At 38.4% G+C, this 18,860-nt stretch overlaps 1 protein-coding gene across 7 annotated transcripts in view; it reads left to right on the top strand.

Annotated features, from left to right (window-relative positions):
* The window catches only part of PUS10 (pseudouridine synthase 10), a 90,801-nt gene that overhangs the window by 66,902 nt on the left and 5,039 nt on the right, over positions 1–18,860 (top strand). For all 7 annotated transcript variants that reach the window (XM_020985499.2, XM_020985498.2, XM_020985497.2 and 4 more), the window contains 7 exons: positions 2,314–2,439; positions 6,749–6,805; positions 7,714–7,790; positions 7,878–7,933; positions 8,038–8,155; positions 13,196–13,338; positions 16,954–17,053. In XM_020985499.2, the coding sequence (XP_020841158.1) occupies positions 2,314–2,439; positions 6,749–6,805; positions 7,714–7,790; positions 7,878–7,933; positions 8,038–8,155; positions 13,196–13,338; positions 16,954–17,053 (677 nt within the window). The remainder of the gene's footprint in view (positions 1–2,313; positions 2,440–6,748; positions 6,806–7,713; positions 7,791–7,877; positions 7,934–8,037; positions 8,156–13,195; positions 13,339–16,953; positions 17,054–18,860) is intronic.

The following is an 18,860-nucleotide window of genomic DNA, read 5'->3' as shown; positions in this document are numbered from 1 at the left end:
GCTATCACCAGATTCTGAATAGCTTTTTAAATAATTTTCAGAGAATTAGAAATGATAAGTATAGTTGAACTTTTAAAAGGTAAGTTTATATTCTGTGCACTTTTAAAACAAATTAATTTAGGTTAATTTTCTTTTTTTAATTAATTTATTTTTAGTTTTTAGCAATCACTTCCATAAGCTCTTGAGTTTTAAATTTTCTCCCCCTCCTTTTCTGCCTCCCTCCCCAAAATGGCATGCAATCTGATACAGACTTCTACATATACTTTCCTATTAAACATTTTCACATTAGTCATGTTATAAAGATGAATTAAAACCAATAGGAGGAACCACAAGAAAGAAGAAACAAAACAGAAGGAAAAAAGAGCAGATAGTATGCTTTGATCTGCATTCAAACTCCATAATTCTTTCTCTGGATATGGATAATATTTTCCATCATGAGACTTTTGGAGATGTCTTAGATCTTTGCATTGCTGAGAAGAGCTAAATTTGTCAAAGTTAGTCACTACACAACGTGGCTGTTACTGTGTACAACATTCTGTTGGTTCTTCTCACTTCACTCAGCAGCAGTTCATACAGATCTTTCCAGGTTTTTTCTGAAGTCAGCCTGTTGATCATTTCTTATAGCACAATAGTATTCTATTACATTCATATACCACAACTTGTTCAGCCATTCCCTAGTTGATGGATAGGTTAATTTTCTTAAGTGACATGAAGTATAAAAAAGTTATAGTAGAGTAAAAGTGTCTGTGACAGCCAAATGAAGGCCTAATGTTGGACACTTAGAACAATATAAAACTAGACAGGAGGAAGAATGCAGGAGAGCTGGGAGAAGTGAAAGACATTTTTCTCATATTTTATTAACTCTGGCATGGCAAGTAGTTCAACTTCTTCCAGAAAAACTTTTTGATGTACTGATTAGTCCCTGAAGTCTAGGAAAATAAAAGTGTTAACACCAAGGGAGAAAACATCTCATTAGGCCTTTCTTTTCTTTCTTTTTTTTTTCTTTTTCTTTTTTGGTAAAGAAAATTGCTGGCATCTAATAACGGGCTTAAAATGAAAATGCTACCTTAACACCCAGTCTTGAAGCAATTATAGAGCATTTCAGTCCGTTCTGTTTGATGATTCATCTAAGTCTGAATCATGTTCCTGTTAGTTTTGCTTTTGTTTTTTAAATTAAGACCAACAACCAAAAAAACCCTTATGTTCTTTATTAGGACTTTTATATAATGCCGTCCTGCCACAAAGAGTTGCAGTGAAGATACTGACCAAGGAATAGGGCAGATGATTGCTTTTGTGGGCTTAGATGTTAAATTGTACCTCTGTCCATCCAGTCAGCAGATATTTATAGTTCACATAAGACTTGGTGCTGTGAGGCTTTCACATAAGACATGGCACCGTGAGGCTTTGACAGCAGTACCTTACCCTCAAGCAGCTTGAGTGTGGTTGGAGAAACAGGACTAAACAGATGAACCACCTATGGAAATCTTCCCATTTTTCGTTGTTCGGGTTACCTTGAGAAGGTCAATTAATTTCTCTAGATCTCAGGGTGAGCCATTAAGAGAGCTTTTGAGCTCAAGAGTGGTGTGATGATTCTTATTCTTTAGGAAGACTAAAGTTTCTGTTGTTGAGTTGTTCAGCTCTGTCCAACTCTCTGTGACCCCATTCAAGTTTTTCTTGGCAAAGATACTGCAGTAGTTTGCCATTTCCTTTTTCAACTCATTTTACAGATGAGAAACTGAGGCAAAGAGGATTAAGTGACTTGCCAAGGGTCACATAGCTAATAAGTATCTGAAGTCTGATTTGAACTCATGAAGATGAGTCAGGTCTGGCTGTCAATCCACTATACCACCTAGCTGCCTACTTAAATTTTAGGGTGGTTGAATTGTAGAGACCTTAGACCAGGGGTGGGGAACCTGCAGCCTCTAGGCACTAGTGGCCTTCTAGGTCTTTAGGTGTGGCCTTTTGACTGAGTCCTAGTTTTGCAGAACAAATCCTTTTGTTAAAGGCATTTGTTCTATGAAGTTTGAATTCAGTCAAAGGGCCTCGAGGCCATAGGTTCCCCACCACTGGCTTAGACCAAGGGAGAAAACTGTACAAAAAAAAAAAAGACTATTGTCTTTGAATCTTTATTGAAATAGGTTTTTCATTTTCTTACATGTTTATACTTTGTATGTAAATTTCTTTACCACATCTATATTATACCTTTTTGCATTCCTAATACAGCACCTTGAGCATAGTAGATGCTCAGTAAATATCAATTTTATAGTTATTCTGTTATTTTTATAAGCATATTTCATTTGTTTTTGTTTGTAGGAAGATATAATAAATACTCCAGAAATTTACCACAAACTCCCTGGATAATTGATGGAGAAAGAAAACTGGAGTCCTCGGTGGAAGAATTGATTTCCAGTCAGCTGTTGACAGTATTTAAAGCTGAGAGTGAGTGTTCTAATTTTCCCAATTTAAATTGCATTTATATAAGCTAAAATTATGACTGACACTACTTTTGGAATCTTAGGACCTGAGTTCAAGTCCTAATAAGTTACTTAGGCTCTCTGGACCTCAGTTTACTTATCTGTAAACATGAGAGTATTAGATGTGGCCTCTGAGGTTCCTTCCAATAGATGAATACTTTGATTCTATGATCCCTGCATAGGACACTGGTCTTTGGGCTCTGGGTATCTAGATGATCTTTCAGCTTCATATCTCTCCCTACTCCAGTCCATTCTCCATGTAGCCTCTAAAATGACTTTCCTTAAATGCAGATCTGAACATGTCACATACACCCCTCCCCTCCATCTCCCCAGACACATGCAAACTCAGCAGCTTACTATTACTTCTAGGATCAAATATAAACTTCTCTGACTCAGGTCCTGCCCAGCACCCTCTGATATCAGGGAAGGGGTGGGTAGAGGGAAATCCTGATGCTGCATTGCTCATCCATTGCCCCCACTCAGCCATATCAGAGGAGCAGGCCAGGAGCAACCCCAACCAAGGCAATCCCTGGTGTACTCCTCTACACCGAGTGACATAGATGTGGCACTGCCCCTTCTGCCCTAACACTGGAGAAGTGCTCTTGTACTTGACTGACATCCATAGCCCTTCAAGACTGTGAGCATTATGATTAATCTGCCACTCACCAGTACCCCTATGCTTGACATGCTCCCACCACTTCTTTCCTTAACCCAATAGTATTTTATCAGTAGCCACCTAGTCATTCACTTCATATATTTAAAGAGGTGACTGCTCTGTGCCTAGGTAATGTGCTAAAAGCTAAGGATAAAAAGAGAAGCTAAAAACAAACAATGCCTGTTCTCAGTTAATGGAGTCTGACCTGGGAGCAAACTGTCCCCAAACCTGCCATCCTCCTCAACTCCGATCTCCCCATTCCCCTTCCCCTGGGAATTCTGGAGTTCCTGTTCCATAATGAACCAACTTCCTTTCATTCTGAGCTGAATTCCTTTCTGTTCCATTCATTCTCTCTCATTCCTACTACCCACATTTTCTCACCTGACTTCCACCCTATGACACCTCATTCTTGGCCAGAATCTCCACCATAGCTGTCCCTTCACTTATACCCACAACACATGGGTAGTTAGACTACTCCTTGCTTCCCCTGCTACTTGAGAGGCATCCTTTACTGCTGTCAGTCAGCATCCTCCACTGTTTTGAAGGGTAATTAACTGTAAAGATTTCCAACCCTTTTTCTCCTTTTTTAAAGAATTTAGCACCTGGCTTATCAACTTCCTTTTCTCTCCAATTTCTATCCTTATTCTAGGGGACTTCAGGAGTATGCTCCCTCAAACAACTGAACCTCCTAATTCCTCAATCTCATTAAAATCTATTTCTTCATACTACCTCAGTCACACATGGGGATGGTCAGAGCCTATGTCTTACCATTTCTCACAGGCGTTTTACTTTCTTAATATAAAAGTGACATTCCCCTGTCTTACCTTTACCTCCTACCATCCTATCTCACCCTCTGCCTCATCTCCCCCAAGCTTACTCTTCATTTCCATCATTATCTCCAGCCCTTCCGGTCTTTGGTGCTTTCTCAGGTCATTACCCCTGCTCCAACCTCTTCTGTTTTCTCCTGTATCACAACATAATTGACCAATTTAGCTCTACGTTATTCTCTACCATTGAATTCCTTATCCCCTAATCCTATTGCCAAACCCCATCGCTAAAATCTTCTTTGCTACTGTTAGCTGGTCCTGGGTGTGGTTGCACAGTGGTGCTGACTTGACAGTGTGAATTCATATTAAACAAATTTGACTGGGCTGTCACTACAGCAAGGCACTCTTCCTTACTTGATTTCCTCTCTTGTTTCCTAGATACCATTCACACCTTCCCTCCTTAAGCCTCCCACATTTCCCTTCCTAGTCAGCATTTGCGTCTGGCTTTATGGAGAATATAGAAGGCACTTGCTAGGAACTCCCTCTTCCCCACTTCCCTTTATCTCAGAGTGCCTTGACATCATGGCCTCCTCTCTTTTCCTTTCCCACACTCTCAGTTAATGAGGTGGTCATTTTCCAAAGCTAGCCTTCTAGAAAGAGCCATCTGTAACTATAGCTTCTACTTGCTCCACTTTCACTCACCCCTCTGCCCTTTGCAGCATGGTCACTTCACTGAAGCTGATTTCCAGAGTTACCAGCAATCTTTTAATTGCCATATCTGATGGTCTTTTCTTAGCCCTTTGTCCTTCTTGACCCCTCTGCTGCCATGAATGTTTTCTCTTCCAGGGATTCTTAGGATATTATTCTCCTCTTCAGCTGTGACCATTCCTGAACCATATCACGTTAATAAATACATGTTGATTATTTAATTGTTTGTCATTTAATGCTCAGTACAGTCCGGACCCATCCTGCTTTTTTGGTCTTCTCCGTACGCTATGTGGTCCAGCCATTTAGGCCTTGCTTTTGCTCACAGACACAACTACCCTTCCTATGCCTGGAGTGCTGTCTCTGCTCACCTTCCCCTCGTAGAGTCCCTGGTTTCCCATGAGGCCTTTCCTGGGCCCCCAGAAAAGGGTGCTAGCATCTTCTCCTCCATCATTACCTGGTGCCTGCTTTGTATGTTCTCTGTCCATGTTGTCTTCCTTGCTAACATGTGAGCTTTGTGAGGGCCCAGAGCCTGGCAGGATGCCTGGTACCCAGGTAAAACCCAGAGAGACGAACTTGGTTGCCATGACTTTTACTTACTGTTGTAACAGCTTCCAGCCCTGGGACCTTTGAAACCGTTATGGTTGCCTGTTAACTCAACCAAAAAGATATTTTTGTAAAGTTTTGAGGAAGTAAAAATAAAGTTTTAGAGCAGAATATTTCTTTCAGTCTTCCCCTCTATAAGAAGAATCTGGAAATATACAGTTCTGAATATTTGGGTTGTAGGGAAGCTTCTTTTTGCCTCCAGAGTTGTTGGTACCTCCTTAAGTAGCTTTATGTTTTCTCCTTGCAGTTTTTTCCAACGTAAATATTTGAATTTTTGGTGGTTTTTTTCCGTTGACAAATTAGATTTTGATTAGACATGTGGATTGCCCTAAAACTTCTTGTCATTTGTTTCAAAGTATACACAAATTATACTTTTCATCCCTAAAGCCTAAAAAGGAACAAAAATGAGTAATGTACTTTAACCTTTAATTTCTACTTTTTAAGCTCTCAACCTTCAAGGTGATTTTATGCTGTACTGAAAGCAGGTGAGAGAGAGAGATTCAATATAGTACTTACTGTGTACAGGAACTGTGTTAAGCATTGTCCAAATATTTCATTTAATCCTCCTCAGAACAACACTGTCAAATGGGTGCTGTTAATATTCCCATCTTTCAGTTGAGGAAACTGAGGCAAACATGTTAAGTGACTTGCCTAGGTTTACAAAGCTGGTAAGTGAGTAAGGTCTTGGCACTCTACTCAGGCTGCTATCTGTGAACAGTTTCTCAAGGAGTGTTCTGAGATTTTTGCTTTGGGGATAATGGATGGGAGTGGATTGTTTTATGAGTTCATTATATACCCACCAGCCTCAGTGGTCTTTCTGACCTTCTTGATTGCTTCCCTTCCTTCATGAAGCATTGCCTAGGTACCTCTCTCCCCAAATAGCAAGATGGAGGATTGAAGAGTTTTTCCTTTCTGTGATTCCAGCTTAAATGTTAAAAGTCATCAAAAAAGCCACATTGGAAATCAGAGCTACCATCTTTGAGATGGCTCTGAGTTAAGACTTTTAGATCTTAGTCTGTTTTCTGAAATATTTTATTCACTATTGACAGTAATTAAGTCTCATTTTCCTACTTCTTAGCTAATTAGATGAGATGACAAGCTTCTTTTTTTTTTGTGAGTTAATTGAGGTTAAATGACTTGCCCAGAGTCATACAGCTAGTGAGTGTTATATGTCTGAGGCTGGATTTGAATTCAGGTCTCCTGACTCCCGGGCTGGTGCTCTATCCACTTTGCCACCTAGCTGCCCCAGACAACCTTACTTTTCAACTAAACTAAAACCAGAGAGGGAAAATATGTCCAATTAATGGGTTTTTCTCCCACTTCTGTCAGGGAGAAATTTTCTGAATGTAAAATGGGAATAATACTTATGTAAAGTGCTTTTGCAAACAAACCAATATATAACTGTTATTTATTATTGTTATTGTTGTTATTATTATTATTGTTGTTGTTGTTGTTGTTGTTGTTATTATGATAAGGTTGGAAACCAGAGCCTTTAAAAGGTCAGGAATCTCTGAATTGTTCTCTGCCTCTCTTTTCAAAAGGTTTTAATTTTTCATCATCTGGAAGAGAAGATGTGGATGTTAGAACATTAGGAAATGGTAAGAATGGAATATTATCAACTCATTCAGCCCATCCTCAAAGATGACTATGAGCCTTTTTTTTTTTGGCAAATAGAAGTGAAATAGTTATTTAAATCTAACACCACCACTGGCCTAAAGCTTTTATATTATCTCAGCTTTATCATTTCAGACCAATTGTAATTAACATCCTTTTAATTTGACTTTTTGTAAAATTCTTAACAGCAATCTTAAGTTCTATCAAGTAAATCTTTATTACTTGACCATTTCATAAGAGCAAGGTACTAGAGAATTTGACATACCTCCTATCAGTTTGTTATCGCTTTTCTTCCATTTAGCAAACATTTCACCAAAACTGGAACATTTTCCAAAATAAAAATTTCTCCCAAGAAATTGCTGTATTCCATTACATCTCCTGTCTTTCATTTCATTGTTGCTGTTTGTCCTTTGTTCTAGAAAAGGACCAGTGACATCAGAAGCATTTGTCTGGACTTCCACTAGGACATAAGAGATGCAAAGATGATGAAAATTGGTTTTACCAGAGCCATCCCCATGGCAGACCCTGAATCTCTTGAAATGAGCTTTGCCTTTTCAAAAGATGTTTCCTTGATGGAGTTGGGTTTGAAAGCATTGTTACCTGGTGGCAAAAACTAGGATGGTTAGCTGTTTTCTTATTCAGAGAGCTTATTCAGGCTTATTCACAGAGCCCTTGGAGCAAGAAATGATTCCTTTTCACTCATTACTAATCCTTGAATTTTGCCACCAAACAAACCCTTTTGATTCTTTTCGCACACTCTGTGCTTCTTGTAATCCTAGTTCTGTCTCTAACTCTCAGGCCCCTCAAGTTTGGCCTGTTGTTTACAGCTCCCAGACCTCTTGCACTAATCCATATGTTAACTCCAACAACTTGGTTGTTTCTCTGCTGCCAGGAAGGCCCTTTGCAGTTGAACTGGTGAATCCTCGGAGAGTCCAATTCACCTCACGAGACATCAAAGAACTTCAGCAGGTAAATGCATCAGTGACATGGAACTAGTCATGTCTCTAGCTTTCTAGTGGAATGGCTCACTAATTATTTTCTACTTCCATTGTTCAGAAAATCAACATCTCTTCAGACAAAATCCAAGTTCGAGACTTGCAGCTTGTTACCAGGTAAGGGGTCAAGTCTTTGTAGATGCTTTTTAGAAAAATGTTTGGGCTGGACTGCACTGTATCCTATACATGTTGGTAACAGTGTTTTTGTTCATTTTGTTTAGAGAAGCAATAGGACATATGAAAGAAGGTGAAGAAGTGAAGACTAAGACTTATAGTGCCTTAGTCTGGACAGATAAAGCAATACAGAAGAAGGACATTGAATTCCTAGATGATTTAAAGGTAGTTGATTCTGATTTTTTTCTCTTTATTTTATGATTCACAAGAGAGTTCATTGCCTTCTGTTTTGTTGCTGTCTCTGAGTTCCTTCATCATTTTAATAAAAGTGGAAATATATTCAAAGTAGGAGACTAGAGAGATTCTAAATTTCACGCTCAGTCTATCAGTTGGTCAGACTTTCAAAGCAGTTTGTGGCAAGCATTTTAGACAACTTGTCTGTCTAGTTATAAATGCCATGTTTACTGGGAATTTCCATCCCCCTCTCCCATTCCTTTGATTAGTAAAATAAAGATCCCCTGGTAGTCCTGCCATTTTAAATGTAGTTTCCCTCCTTTCTGGTAGATTGCCATGCTCAGTGCTCCCCTGTAAGCCTCTGAAAACTAGATCGGGGTACTTAGATGTGAAAAGTGCTAATTCAGTTATTTCTTGAAGGTTTTTTAGTGAAATTTATTTTTCTCTTTTCGAGTCTCTTTGAATATTCTTACTGAGAGACAAATAGACCAAACAAGGTTTTATAAGGAGAACAAAGGATGGAAAGTTAGTAACACCAGCAAAATTATTTCTCTTAATTTCAGCCAAGATTTATTAAGCTTATACTATTTGTAAGGCTCTGTGATTGGTGGTGGATCTATGAAGATTAAAAAAATGATACTGTTTCCTATCCTTAAAGAGTTTGCTAAAAAGGTATTAATTATGATGCAAAGGAGAAAATGATAAGTGCAAAGGAAGCATGTTGTACAAGGAGCACTAGATTTGCAATCAGGACCTGGATTCAAATTTTGTCCCTGCTAGTTATTAATTATGGGCAGTGAAGTGGTGCAGTGGGTAGGTGCTGGGGCTGAAGTCAGGAGGACTCATCTATGTGAGTTCAAATCTGACCTCAGATACTTACTAGCTGTGTGATGGGCAAATCACTTAAACCTGTTTGTCTCAGTTTCCTCATCTGTAAAATGAGTTAGAGAAGGAAATGGCAAACCACTCTTAACAAGAAAACCCCAAATGGAGTCACAAAGAGCCAGACACAACTGAAATGACTGAAGCAACATTTATTAGTTACCTGTGTGAATCTGGGTGGAGCTTAATTCAATTATATAATGAGAGGATTAGATAACATCATTTCTGAGGACCTTTCTACCTCTGCATCTATGAATTCCTGAAGTCAAAATGTAAGAAAAGAGACATAAAAAAGTTTTGAGAAGGAAAAGATCACTTTCAAATGTGGAATGAGATTTATCTTTCTAAGGACAAATGTAAGCAATTGGACACATTTTAGATGTTACAGCCATTTTCTAATTTTAGGATGACAGGTAAATTTACAGACATTTTTTAGATTCCCAAATAAATTTCTGAACCACATGTCATTCCCTCTCAATGTGCAAATCTGTCAGGTTATCATGGGAAAATACACATTTATTTCAAAAAACCTTCCAAGTTTGAAAGTAAAAGTTCTATAGCACTAATAGGAGAATAATTTGGAAAGGACTATTTTCGTAGCAATAAAATGTTAGAAAGGTCATAATAATTTCAGAGCAGAAGGAAACGAAATTTGTTGCCTCTTCATCTTATGTTTCCTTACAACATGCAAAAAGAAACAAAAGAATAGTCATTCCCTTCCATCTGCTAAGGGAAAACAATGTAAAAGAGGTATAAACAAATCATAATGTATGTCACAGTGATATGGTAAGAGTAGGTTGGGGGAGCAGTGTCACAAATTGTTTGTTCACCTCTGCAAAATTCCAGAAATGTTGCAAGGCACAGGAAGTAAAGAGAGAACAACACTTGTAAGGACACAGGCATTTTCAAGACACTTATCATGGGGCAACTAGGTGTCAGAAGTGGATAGAGCACCAGCCTGGGGAGTCAGGAGGAGGACCTGAGTTCAAATGTGTGTGACTCTGGGCAAGTCACTTAAGCCTGATTGCCTCAAAAAAAAAAAAAGACACTTATCTCTGTGGGAATGACTCCCAAATCTATATATCTGATCCTCGTTTTTCTTCATTTTCTAATCACCATCTGCCTGTTTGACATTTCAGACTGGGTATGCCAAAGGCATTTCAAACTCAGCATGTCCAAAACTGAACTCATCCTTCTGCTCAACACTTACTCCAACACCCTAACCCCATCTAAACTTTTCTGTTTCTGTTGAAGGCACCACCATTCTTCCTGCCACCTGGGTTTAAAACTTGGTGTCATCCTGGACTCCACTCAGTCATCCAGTCAGTTGTCGTATCTTGCTATTTCTGCCTCCACAACAAACATCTCTTGCATCTATCCCCTTCCCTCTACTCACACAGCAACTCCTCTTGTTCAGGCCTACAGTCAGCTGAGGTCTGTGTTCTTTAAGTAGCCTTCTGATTGGCTCCCTACCTCAAGTCATTCTCGACACAACTGCTGAAGTGATTTTCCTGAAACATTGGTCTGTCTGTGTCACTCCCCTAAACTCCAGTGGCTCCCTGTTGTCTCCAGGATAAAATAAAAACCTCTTTTTCACATTTAAACGTGTTAACCACTTGGCCCCAACTTTTCCTGTTTTATATATTCTGTGCCTTCACAGCACTCTGCTGTCCAGCCAAGTTGTTCTTGCTCTTCCCCACATACAGCACTCTTTGTCTTCTCTCTCTTGATCCACTAGCTGCCCCCATGTCTAGAATGTCCTTCTTCCTTGCTTCTGCCTCTTAGAATTCCTTATTTCCTTCAGAACTCAGCTCATGTGCCACTTCCTACATGAACCTGTTCCAGATCCCCTCTGTTAGCACATCTCCCCAAAAATTATCATTTGTGCATGTGTGTATGTGTGTACACATCTCCCCTGATAGAATACATATGTACTTTTTGTGGGCCAGGCCTGTTTTCATTTTTATCTTCACATCCCTAGCACCCCTACCCAGGACCTGACACTTAGTAATTACTTAATAATTGCTGTTGATTGACTGATGTCACACTTCTATGTAATCCCAAATAGCCAAGGTTTTTTTTTTAAATAGTAGTCTTCATTGAGATATCCCAGAATGCCTCAGAAATGACCAATTCTTCTGAAGCAGTTACCTTCCTTCAAGTATGGTAGTGTTAGAACTGGTTCTTCTTTGCCATTGGGCATGCCTTGATTGAGTTCTTTTCTGAGTATGGCCTTAGGCACTTCCTCAGCCCATAATTCTATTTCCAGAAGAAATTACACCAAGGGGTATTGAAAGGGGAAGAGTTGTCAGAATTAGTGAAAATTCGAATTTTTTTTTAAAGAAGTGTAATAAGTACTCTGAACTAGGCTACTAAATGTCCCTTAACAGAAAACACTAGTTTATACAGTATGAGGGGTTCTTTTGCAATTACATGGTTTGTGTATAATTAATATCACTAAGGTATTTGAAAATGATCTTCTTAACCAGGAGACAGTAGATATAGTAGGAAGACGTCTGTATGGAAGTCAGGAGTCCTGCTCCAGTTCAGTCCCTGTTTTGAGGTTAACTTATCCTATGTATGACCTTGCACAGGTTACTTGATCTCTTTAAGCCTAGTTTTCCCATTTGTAAAATGAGAGGGACTATATAATTTCTAGGATTTCTTTTAATTCTGAAGTATTTTTTATGAATTCTAAGTACCTAGGCAACCTCATTGAAATCTTAGTTATGTTGCCAATTTCCTTGGTAAAGTCTTTTCTTCATAGATAAGTTTAAGCCAACTTTACCCTTTCTAAATTATCACAAATTCTGAATAGTAAGGTTTTTAGACATGATATTGTCCATAAATTTAGCATTTTTCATTTTCAAAATAAGTTAAAATTTATTGATTTTTCAGGCTCTTCTTTAGTGAGACAACAGCATTCTCTTTTTTAGAAATAATAAATTGAGGGGCCTCTAGGTGGTGCAGTGGATAGAGCTCAGGCCTTGGAGTCAGGAAAACCTGAGTTCAAATCTGGCCTCAGATACTTAACACTTAGTAGCTGTGTGACCCTGGGCAAGTCACTTAACCCCAATTGCGTCACTAAAAAGCAAAAAAAAAAAAGAAAAGAAAAGAAAAGAAATAATAAATTGAGGGGTTTGTTTAGGACCACAGAAAGTATACAAGACCCAGAATTCAGTCTGTTGAACAACAAAATATCTATCCAGAAGAGAAATACATGCAATATAGCTTTGAAATGTACTTCACAGAAGCTTGCCCTATGTATAGGTGGAATAGGTGCCCCACAGTGTGATTTGAAGGGTGTTGTCATACCCTTTCTACTAAAAAGTCTGTGCCTCATTGCTCTCCCCATTTACATATCCAAAAATGTTCACCATCAGAATCGGACGTTTGGTTAGTCCACACAAGTGAGAACATTGTTTCTAAAGAATGCTTTCCTTTAAATAAGATGAGAAAGGAATTATGGCATCTTAGAAAGATTTAAGGTCCTTAAGGATATGAAATTCAGGACAGGTAAGCTTCAGTGGGAAAAGGCCACTTAGCATTGTAGATGATGGATGTGGCCTTGGAGTCAAGAGGTACTTGTGAAGTACTGCCTCTGACACTGACTGGCTGTATAGTCCTAGGCCTCTCGGTGCCTATGTGTTACAGAGGAATTGCTGATTGAGCAATGAAATCACAGTTTGGGCCCAAAAAAAGTTTTAGTAATAGCAAGGCGGACCACGCTTCACTAATGGGTGTTCTAAGTCCAAGGAGAGCAAGCCCTACTTAGAGTAATGAACCCACCCTTTTTGTAGGGTAAAGGTATGGAGGGGGAAGTAAGGCAGGCCAAAGAGGGAAAGATTCAAACTGTCTGCTGGTTTTGTCTGAGGCCAGCCCTAACTCCGTGATTTGTGTAGTGTTTGGGAGGCAGGCAGGATAGCAAAACAGAGAGAATGTAGGGCTTGGTCAGGACACATTGATTCAAATCATACCGTAGACACTTAGAAGTTGTGAAATTATGAACAAACCACTTAACCCCTAATAATTTGTTTTCTCATTTGTAAAATTGGGGTGACACTTGTACTATCTACCTGCCCTAATATGAGGGAAGTATTTTGTAGTCTTTAAAGCAGAGTATAATCATATCATTATTTACTTCTTCAGGACTTACAGATCAACCAGAAAACACCACTTCGGGTTCTTCACCGAAGACCTTTAGCCATAAGAACTCGTATCATTCACACCATGGAAACACACTATATAGATGAGCATCATTTTCGTCTCCATTTGAAGACTCAGGCAGGAACGTATCCTTTCACTTTCAGTATACCAGATATTCTAACCAAAGTGATATTGGTGTAAGTAGCACTATACTGGGAAAAACATTTACTTCGGATGGGAGGTATTATGGGAAGAATTATGTTAAAGAGTGGTATTTTTTCCTCCTCATCTCCCTCAGCTTCCCTACAGATGTTCACATTGCCATTTTTAACCAAAGTTGCTAGTCCTCATATCTTCCAAGTTACATTTGTTTCTTATAATTAAAACTGCTAGATCCATGCTCTAGTAGTAATCATGTGTTAAATGCTTATTGGTTGAGCCTTTGGTTAAGTTTCAGAAAGCCTTTTCTACCAAGAATCACAAATCCACTATTATATTTAAGTTCTTTGAGCATTTTTTAAAACTTGCTCCAAAATGAATGATACTACTTTGCATTATAATTTTTCTTTGTGTTTAGCAATTGAAGTTGGAAGCCAGAGGGGACTGTAATTTTTTATATGTGACCTTGACTGCATCAATTCTTTAAGTCACACACTATTTTCTGTAGTAGAGATACAAGTACATTATATTGGGAATTAAACACGTAAGAGATTCAAAACTAAAGCTGATATTCTTTTATAATTTAATGATATCTAGTAATTATAGAAATTTCTAAAATAATTTATGTTTGAAAGAATGCCATACCAGTTTCATATTGGGTTGTTAATCAGAGTTAGTTATCCTTTACTTTAAACATGGACTTGAGAGGTCCCTGCTTTTTTTAGATTGCTTGACACTTGTTTTGAGTCCAAGGTATTAAATTAATAGGCTATTGGCAGGCAAAGTACTGGAGCATCAAAATGTAAAATTGTGGTCCTGCTAGGTAAATATTCTGAAAATGGGACTGATTCTGAACTTCTTTTCCCATAGAAATATTCCTCACACTTTGATCCTCTGCCCCTAAATCTTGGCCTTCATTGCATAGGGCCAGATTCCTTATCTGCACCATTTAGCTTTTATACTGTCTGGGATCCCACCACTAGGATCCTCTCTGTTCAGTATATGATAAAGAATTTTCTAGTTTTATGATCTAGTTGTTCTCTTTTAATATATTCATATTCCCAAGCCCTCAGAGAATGGTCTTGGTCTTGTACTAGATACTAGAAGATGTCTAAATTCACTTCTAGCTTGAACATTCTATGAGTTCTAAGCTTTAGTGGGTCATTAATTGAAGCCTTTTCACTTTGGCTTAATCCATATATGGATTATTCCAAATATCAGAATAAGTGATAAAGAAAAAGTAATGGAAAATTATGATTATTTTTCTAACATATTAATGCAGGTTTTCCACAAAAATGAACTAGAATCTTGGTTCTCTCTTTACTGAAGTTATACCTGAACCTTTTGTACTGTTCTGTGGGCCCTGGCTCTCCATCACTCTACACGTTATCTGACAGGAGAGGCTGTCCTTAGGAAAGTAAAAAATAGGGGCAGCTAGGTGGAGCAGTGGATAGAGCATCAACCCTGGAGTCATGAGGACCTGAGTTCAAATTCGGCCCTAGACACTTACTAGCTCTGTGATCTTGGGCGAGTCACTTAACCCCGATTGCCTCCCAGTAAATGAATGAATAGAAAGTAAAAATTATAAAACTAGGGGAAATAAAGATACTGTTGTTTAGTCAGAACATTTCTCAAATATATGGTATGAGGAAAAGGGAAGAAAGCAATAGAGGAGTATATTCATTAAGGGTGTATTTTGTACAAAAATAGAGATCTTTTTCTTCTCCATAAAAACTACAACTTTATCACACCTGGGGACAACATTTCACATTTAACGTTCAGTTTATAGTAAGCATTTTTGGGAAAAGTACTTTGTAAGCATATAGGGAAAGTGATCATAAAATCTTAGGATTAACTGTGTACCAGCTAGGGTTTATCAAGAACCAGTCACACCATAATAACTTCATTTCCTTTTCTGGCACTGGCAGAAGTTTCTATCATTACATTTCTAGGCACATGAAGCTGACTGTCAGGAGGAGGTCATGGGAATTCTTTAGATGTTTTCAAATGCCTTGCTGAAAAACTGATATACCAAGTCCTTCACAATATCCTTATGGACAAGATGAAAAGTGTTTTAGACCTAGTTGAATCACCTGATCTAAAGGGTGGTAATTAATGGAATGGTGTGAGCCCAGAGGGGTGGTTTTAGTGGTTGCCCTAGGCATCTGTCATTTGCCTATTTCTGTCCCATATGTGTATCAGTGATTGGAAGGTATAGGTGGCATGGCCTTCCTACCTTTCCAGGCTTCTTTTTCCTTACTCCTTTATTCTCGTCTGTTACTCTGTAATCCAGTGACCTGATCTTCTTGCTGTTCCTCGCACAAGACAATCCATCTCCCAACTCTGTGCATCTTCGCTGGCTAGCCCATATGCCTGGAATGCTCTCCCTCCTCAGCTCTTTTTCCTGGCTTCCCTGAAGTCTCAAATAAAGATTCAACTTCAGCAAGAAGGCTTTCCCAGCCCTCCTTAATCTTAGTGCCTTCCCTCTAGGATTATCTCCCATTTATCCTAAATGTATTGTTTTACATAGCAATTTGCAGGTCCTCTCCTACTCTGAGCCCTTTGAGAGCAGGGACTATTCTTTTGCTTTTCCTTATGCCCAGCATTTAGCACAATAACTGGCACATAGTAGTGCTTAATAAATGCTTGTTGAATTGACTTGAGGGATAGGTAACTCTTTGAATTATAAAATTGGAATCCAACAACATCTCAGCAGGTTAGAGCAGTGAACCAAGCCTATTAAGGTGACTTTTAATAGAGATGAATTTAAAGTGCTTTACTGGTTTAAAAAAATGAGCTGACCACGTTGGAAGAGATGGCACTAGTCAGAGACTGTGTGAAAAACCCCAAGGGTTTGTTGCATTACATGAGTTTTCTTTTCACTGGAGGCTTTCAGATGTCGGTTTGATGACCCTTTTCCAGGGAGCTTGTAGAGAGGATTCTTTGTTCTGGTACAGGTTAGACTGAAAGACCTCTGAGGTCTCTTCTAGCCCAGATTATATGGTCCTGGTGCATGGAATAACACAGGACTAAATAAAGTTTAACTGTGATGTTACTTCTACAGGATTTTCATTACTTTTGAATTGTTATCTCCTTTATCTCTTCCTTCCCTATTGTTTATATTATTTAAATGTAAATTCGTTAGGGATGTGACCTGCTCAGCCCAACTCATAAGAAAAGTTTCTGTCAGAACATTTCTAGGCACATGAAGTTCACTGTCAGGATCTATGGCCTGAAAGTTGGCCAGCTCAACTTGTTGATCCTTTAGGGCCAAAAAAGATGGGTAGATTGATTTTATAACCATGAAAATAAGTCAGTATTAAGGAAAATAATCATGCTTGTGCTGATATGTGATGAGACTTTGCCTAGAAAGAATGTGATTTAGTTGATAGCAAGCCCCTTTAGCCCCTGGATTGCTAGGTCTTGGGGCTGGTTTTCTGTGGCTTATTTTGTAAGACATGCATCAGGTGACATAGCTCGGAAACTGATTTTCTTTTATAGTATTTCTGCTTTTGTGTTTATCATTTCCTTTTCACGTGTTGCATCTCAGCAAACAGCTTGTACCACTTGACCATACTTATTTTTCCTTAAATAAAACCCAGTTATATTAAAGAGTTTGTGCATGGAGACTTTGGGAGAACCAAGCCAAATATTGGTTCCCTAATGGATGGGACAGCTGATATCCTGGAGCTGGATGTAGAGGTAAATTGTTTATCATGCATCTTATACTGAAATTAGCCAAGAATATCCGTTCTTATATGGGACCTATCAGCAGTAAGCCTGGGGCTTTAAAAGGATTGAAGAAAAATCACATTGATTTGTATAGTAATCAGACGTGTAGTCAGCAGTCAAAAATTCCATACCTAGAACAGTGTCAGGGATGAACTATCTGCTGAATTTTGGCAAAATAAAAATATACTCATTTTCATTTAAATGCTCTTTCCCAGAGATATCACATCTAAGCTTGGAGCCAGGCAGGGAAACTAAAATGGAAAAAAGGAATTAAATTGCTCAAAGCCCAAAAGGCTTAAATCATATGAAAATGTATTCATGGCTTCCCTAGCTTTTATATTCAGAGATATAGAATTCAGGTCAAGTGGGGGCAGACCTGAGCTGGAGAGAACAGAATTCTGACTTATAGCACCATTCTGCTCATGAGAAAAGTCAGGAAAAAGTACTTTGGTAATACATAGTAGAGAGAACATAGTGTGCTGCAGTAGTTATTGGCATCTTAGTGGATAATTTTCTTATACATTTGATTTTTTAGAAGACCCTGGCCAGTGGCTGTTGATGACATCAGAGAGTGTCTGCAAGGTGTTGATTCTATCTCATTGGTGTTATTCATGGGCAAGCTGTAACTTCTCTGTAGAGAAAACCCCAAACATATATTTTCTGACTTAAATTCTTCAAACAACTGCAAAAGCTGTTAAAATCCTTGCCAGCCAGGCCTTTAAATATACCAGAAAACAAACTTGAAATAATTTTAGGAAGACTTTTTCTTATTTTTAAATAATTAGGGTTCAGTAGGAACCCCAGGATAGGAATGGAATGGGAGTATATATGTTCTTATTTTCTTCAAAGAGAAATGAGAAGTGATAAAATTTGATGGATTAGCTGAAAAGGAGAAAGAGGAGCCACTAATAGGTGGAAGCCAGTCCCTAGGAAAAGTGGCAGGCAGATAAATATTTTCTTGGGCCTATAGATTTTTAGTATCTTTTTACAAAGCTGCCTTAAGTCTGAAAGAAGATATGTTGACTTCATCTTGAGACCCCATATTCCAATTGAATGTAAACAGTGATTGAATATGGTACCTTTGGATTCTATATTATTATTATTTTATTACTAGCAAGAAAAGTGGAGCACTTTTGGCATGTGTCCTTGTGAGAACGGAACTGTCAGAATCATCAAAGTTGCTTTTTTTTAAATGGTGATTTCATATCGGGCCCCACGCCACCATTCCCTTGTTTGAGTATCTTTTACAAATGTCAGTAAGTCCAGTTTTCAAGTGCAGATGCAGTTTGTCTTATCAGTTTTTTAAAAGCTAGTAGCAATTCAAAGCTTTAGTGATACTAAGGAACTCAAAATATTTAAGCAATCTACTTGTACAAATTCCTAAATATGTGGACATATTTGCCTGATGCTTTCAAACATTTGAGACAGCCGGGACTAAAAAATCAGCTTCTTGGATGAAAAAGAACTGCTCACATATTTTTAAAGTGATTAACCAATAGATGAGCTAAACTGATCTCACTAAAATTTAGTTTCTGAATGTGGTATTTTTATCCCCCAACCTAAAGCTCTCATCTCTTTTATGAAGTGGCACAGTTAGTAAGGAGAATATTTCTGCTGCTAGGTCTTATTGGTTCAGGGAGAGTCTAAGACACAGAGTTCTGAAAAACTAGCCATTAAATTGTCATGTACAGTTGTGGCCTTTACCAGCTCTTTTCTTCAAATGAGATTTCCTCCTTGCTGTATTGTGTTGTTATTGTTAACGAATGCTAAATAAAAT

The sequence above is a fragment of the Phascolarctos cinereus genome, unplaced genomic scaffold, assembly GCF_003287225.1.
Source record: "Phascolarctos cinereus isolate Bilbo 61053 unplaced genomic scaffold, phaCin_HiC Scaffold_2;HRSCAF=192, whole genome shotgun sequence".
NCBI classification, from domain to species: Eukaryota; Metazoa; Chordata; class Mammalia; order Diprotodontia; family Phascolarctidae; genus Phascolarctos; species Phascolarctos cinereus.
This window is presented reverse-complemented; position numbering and strand designations above follow the sequence as displayed.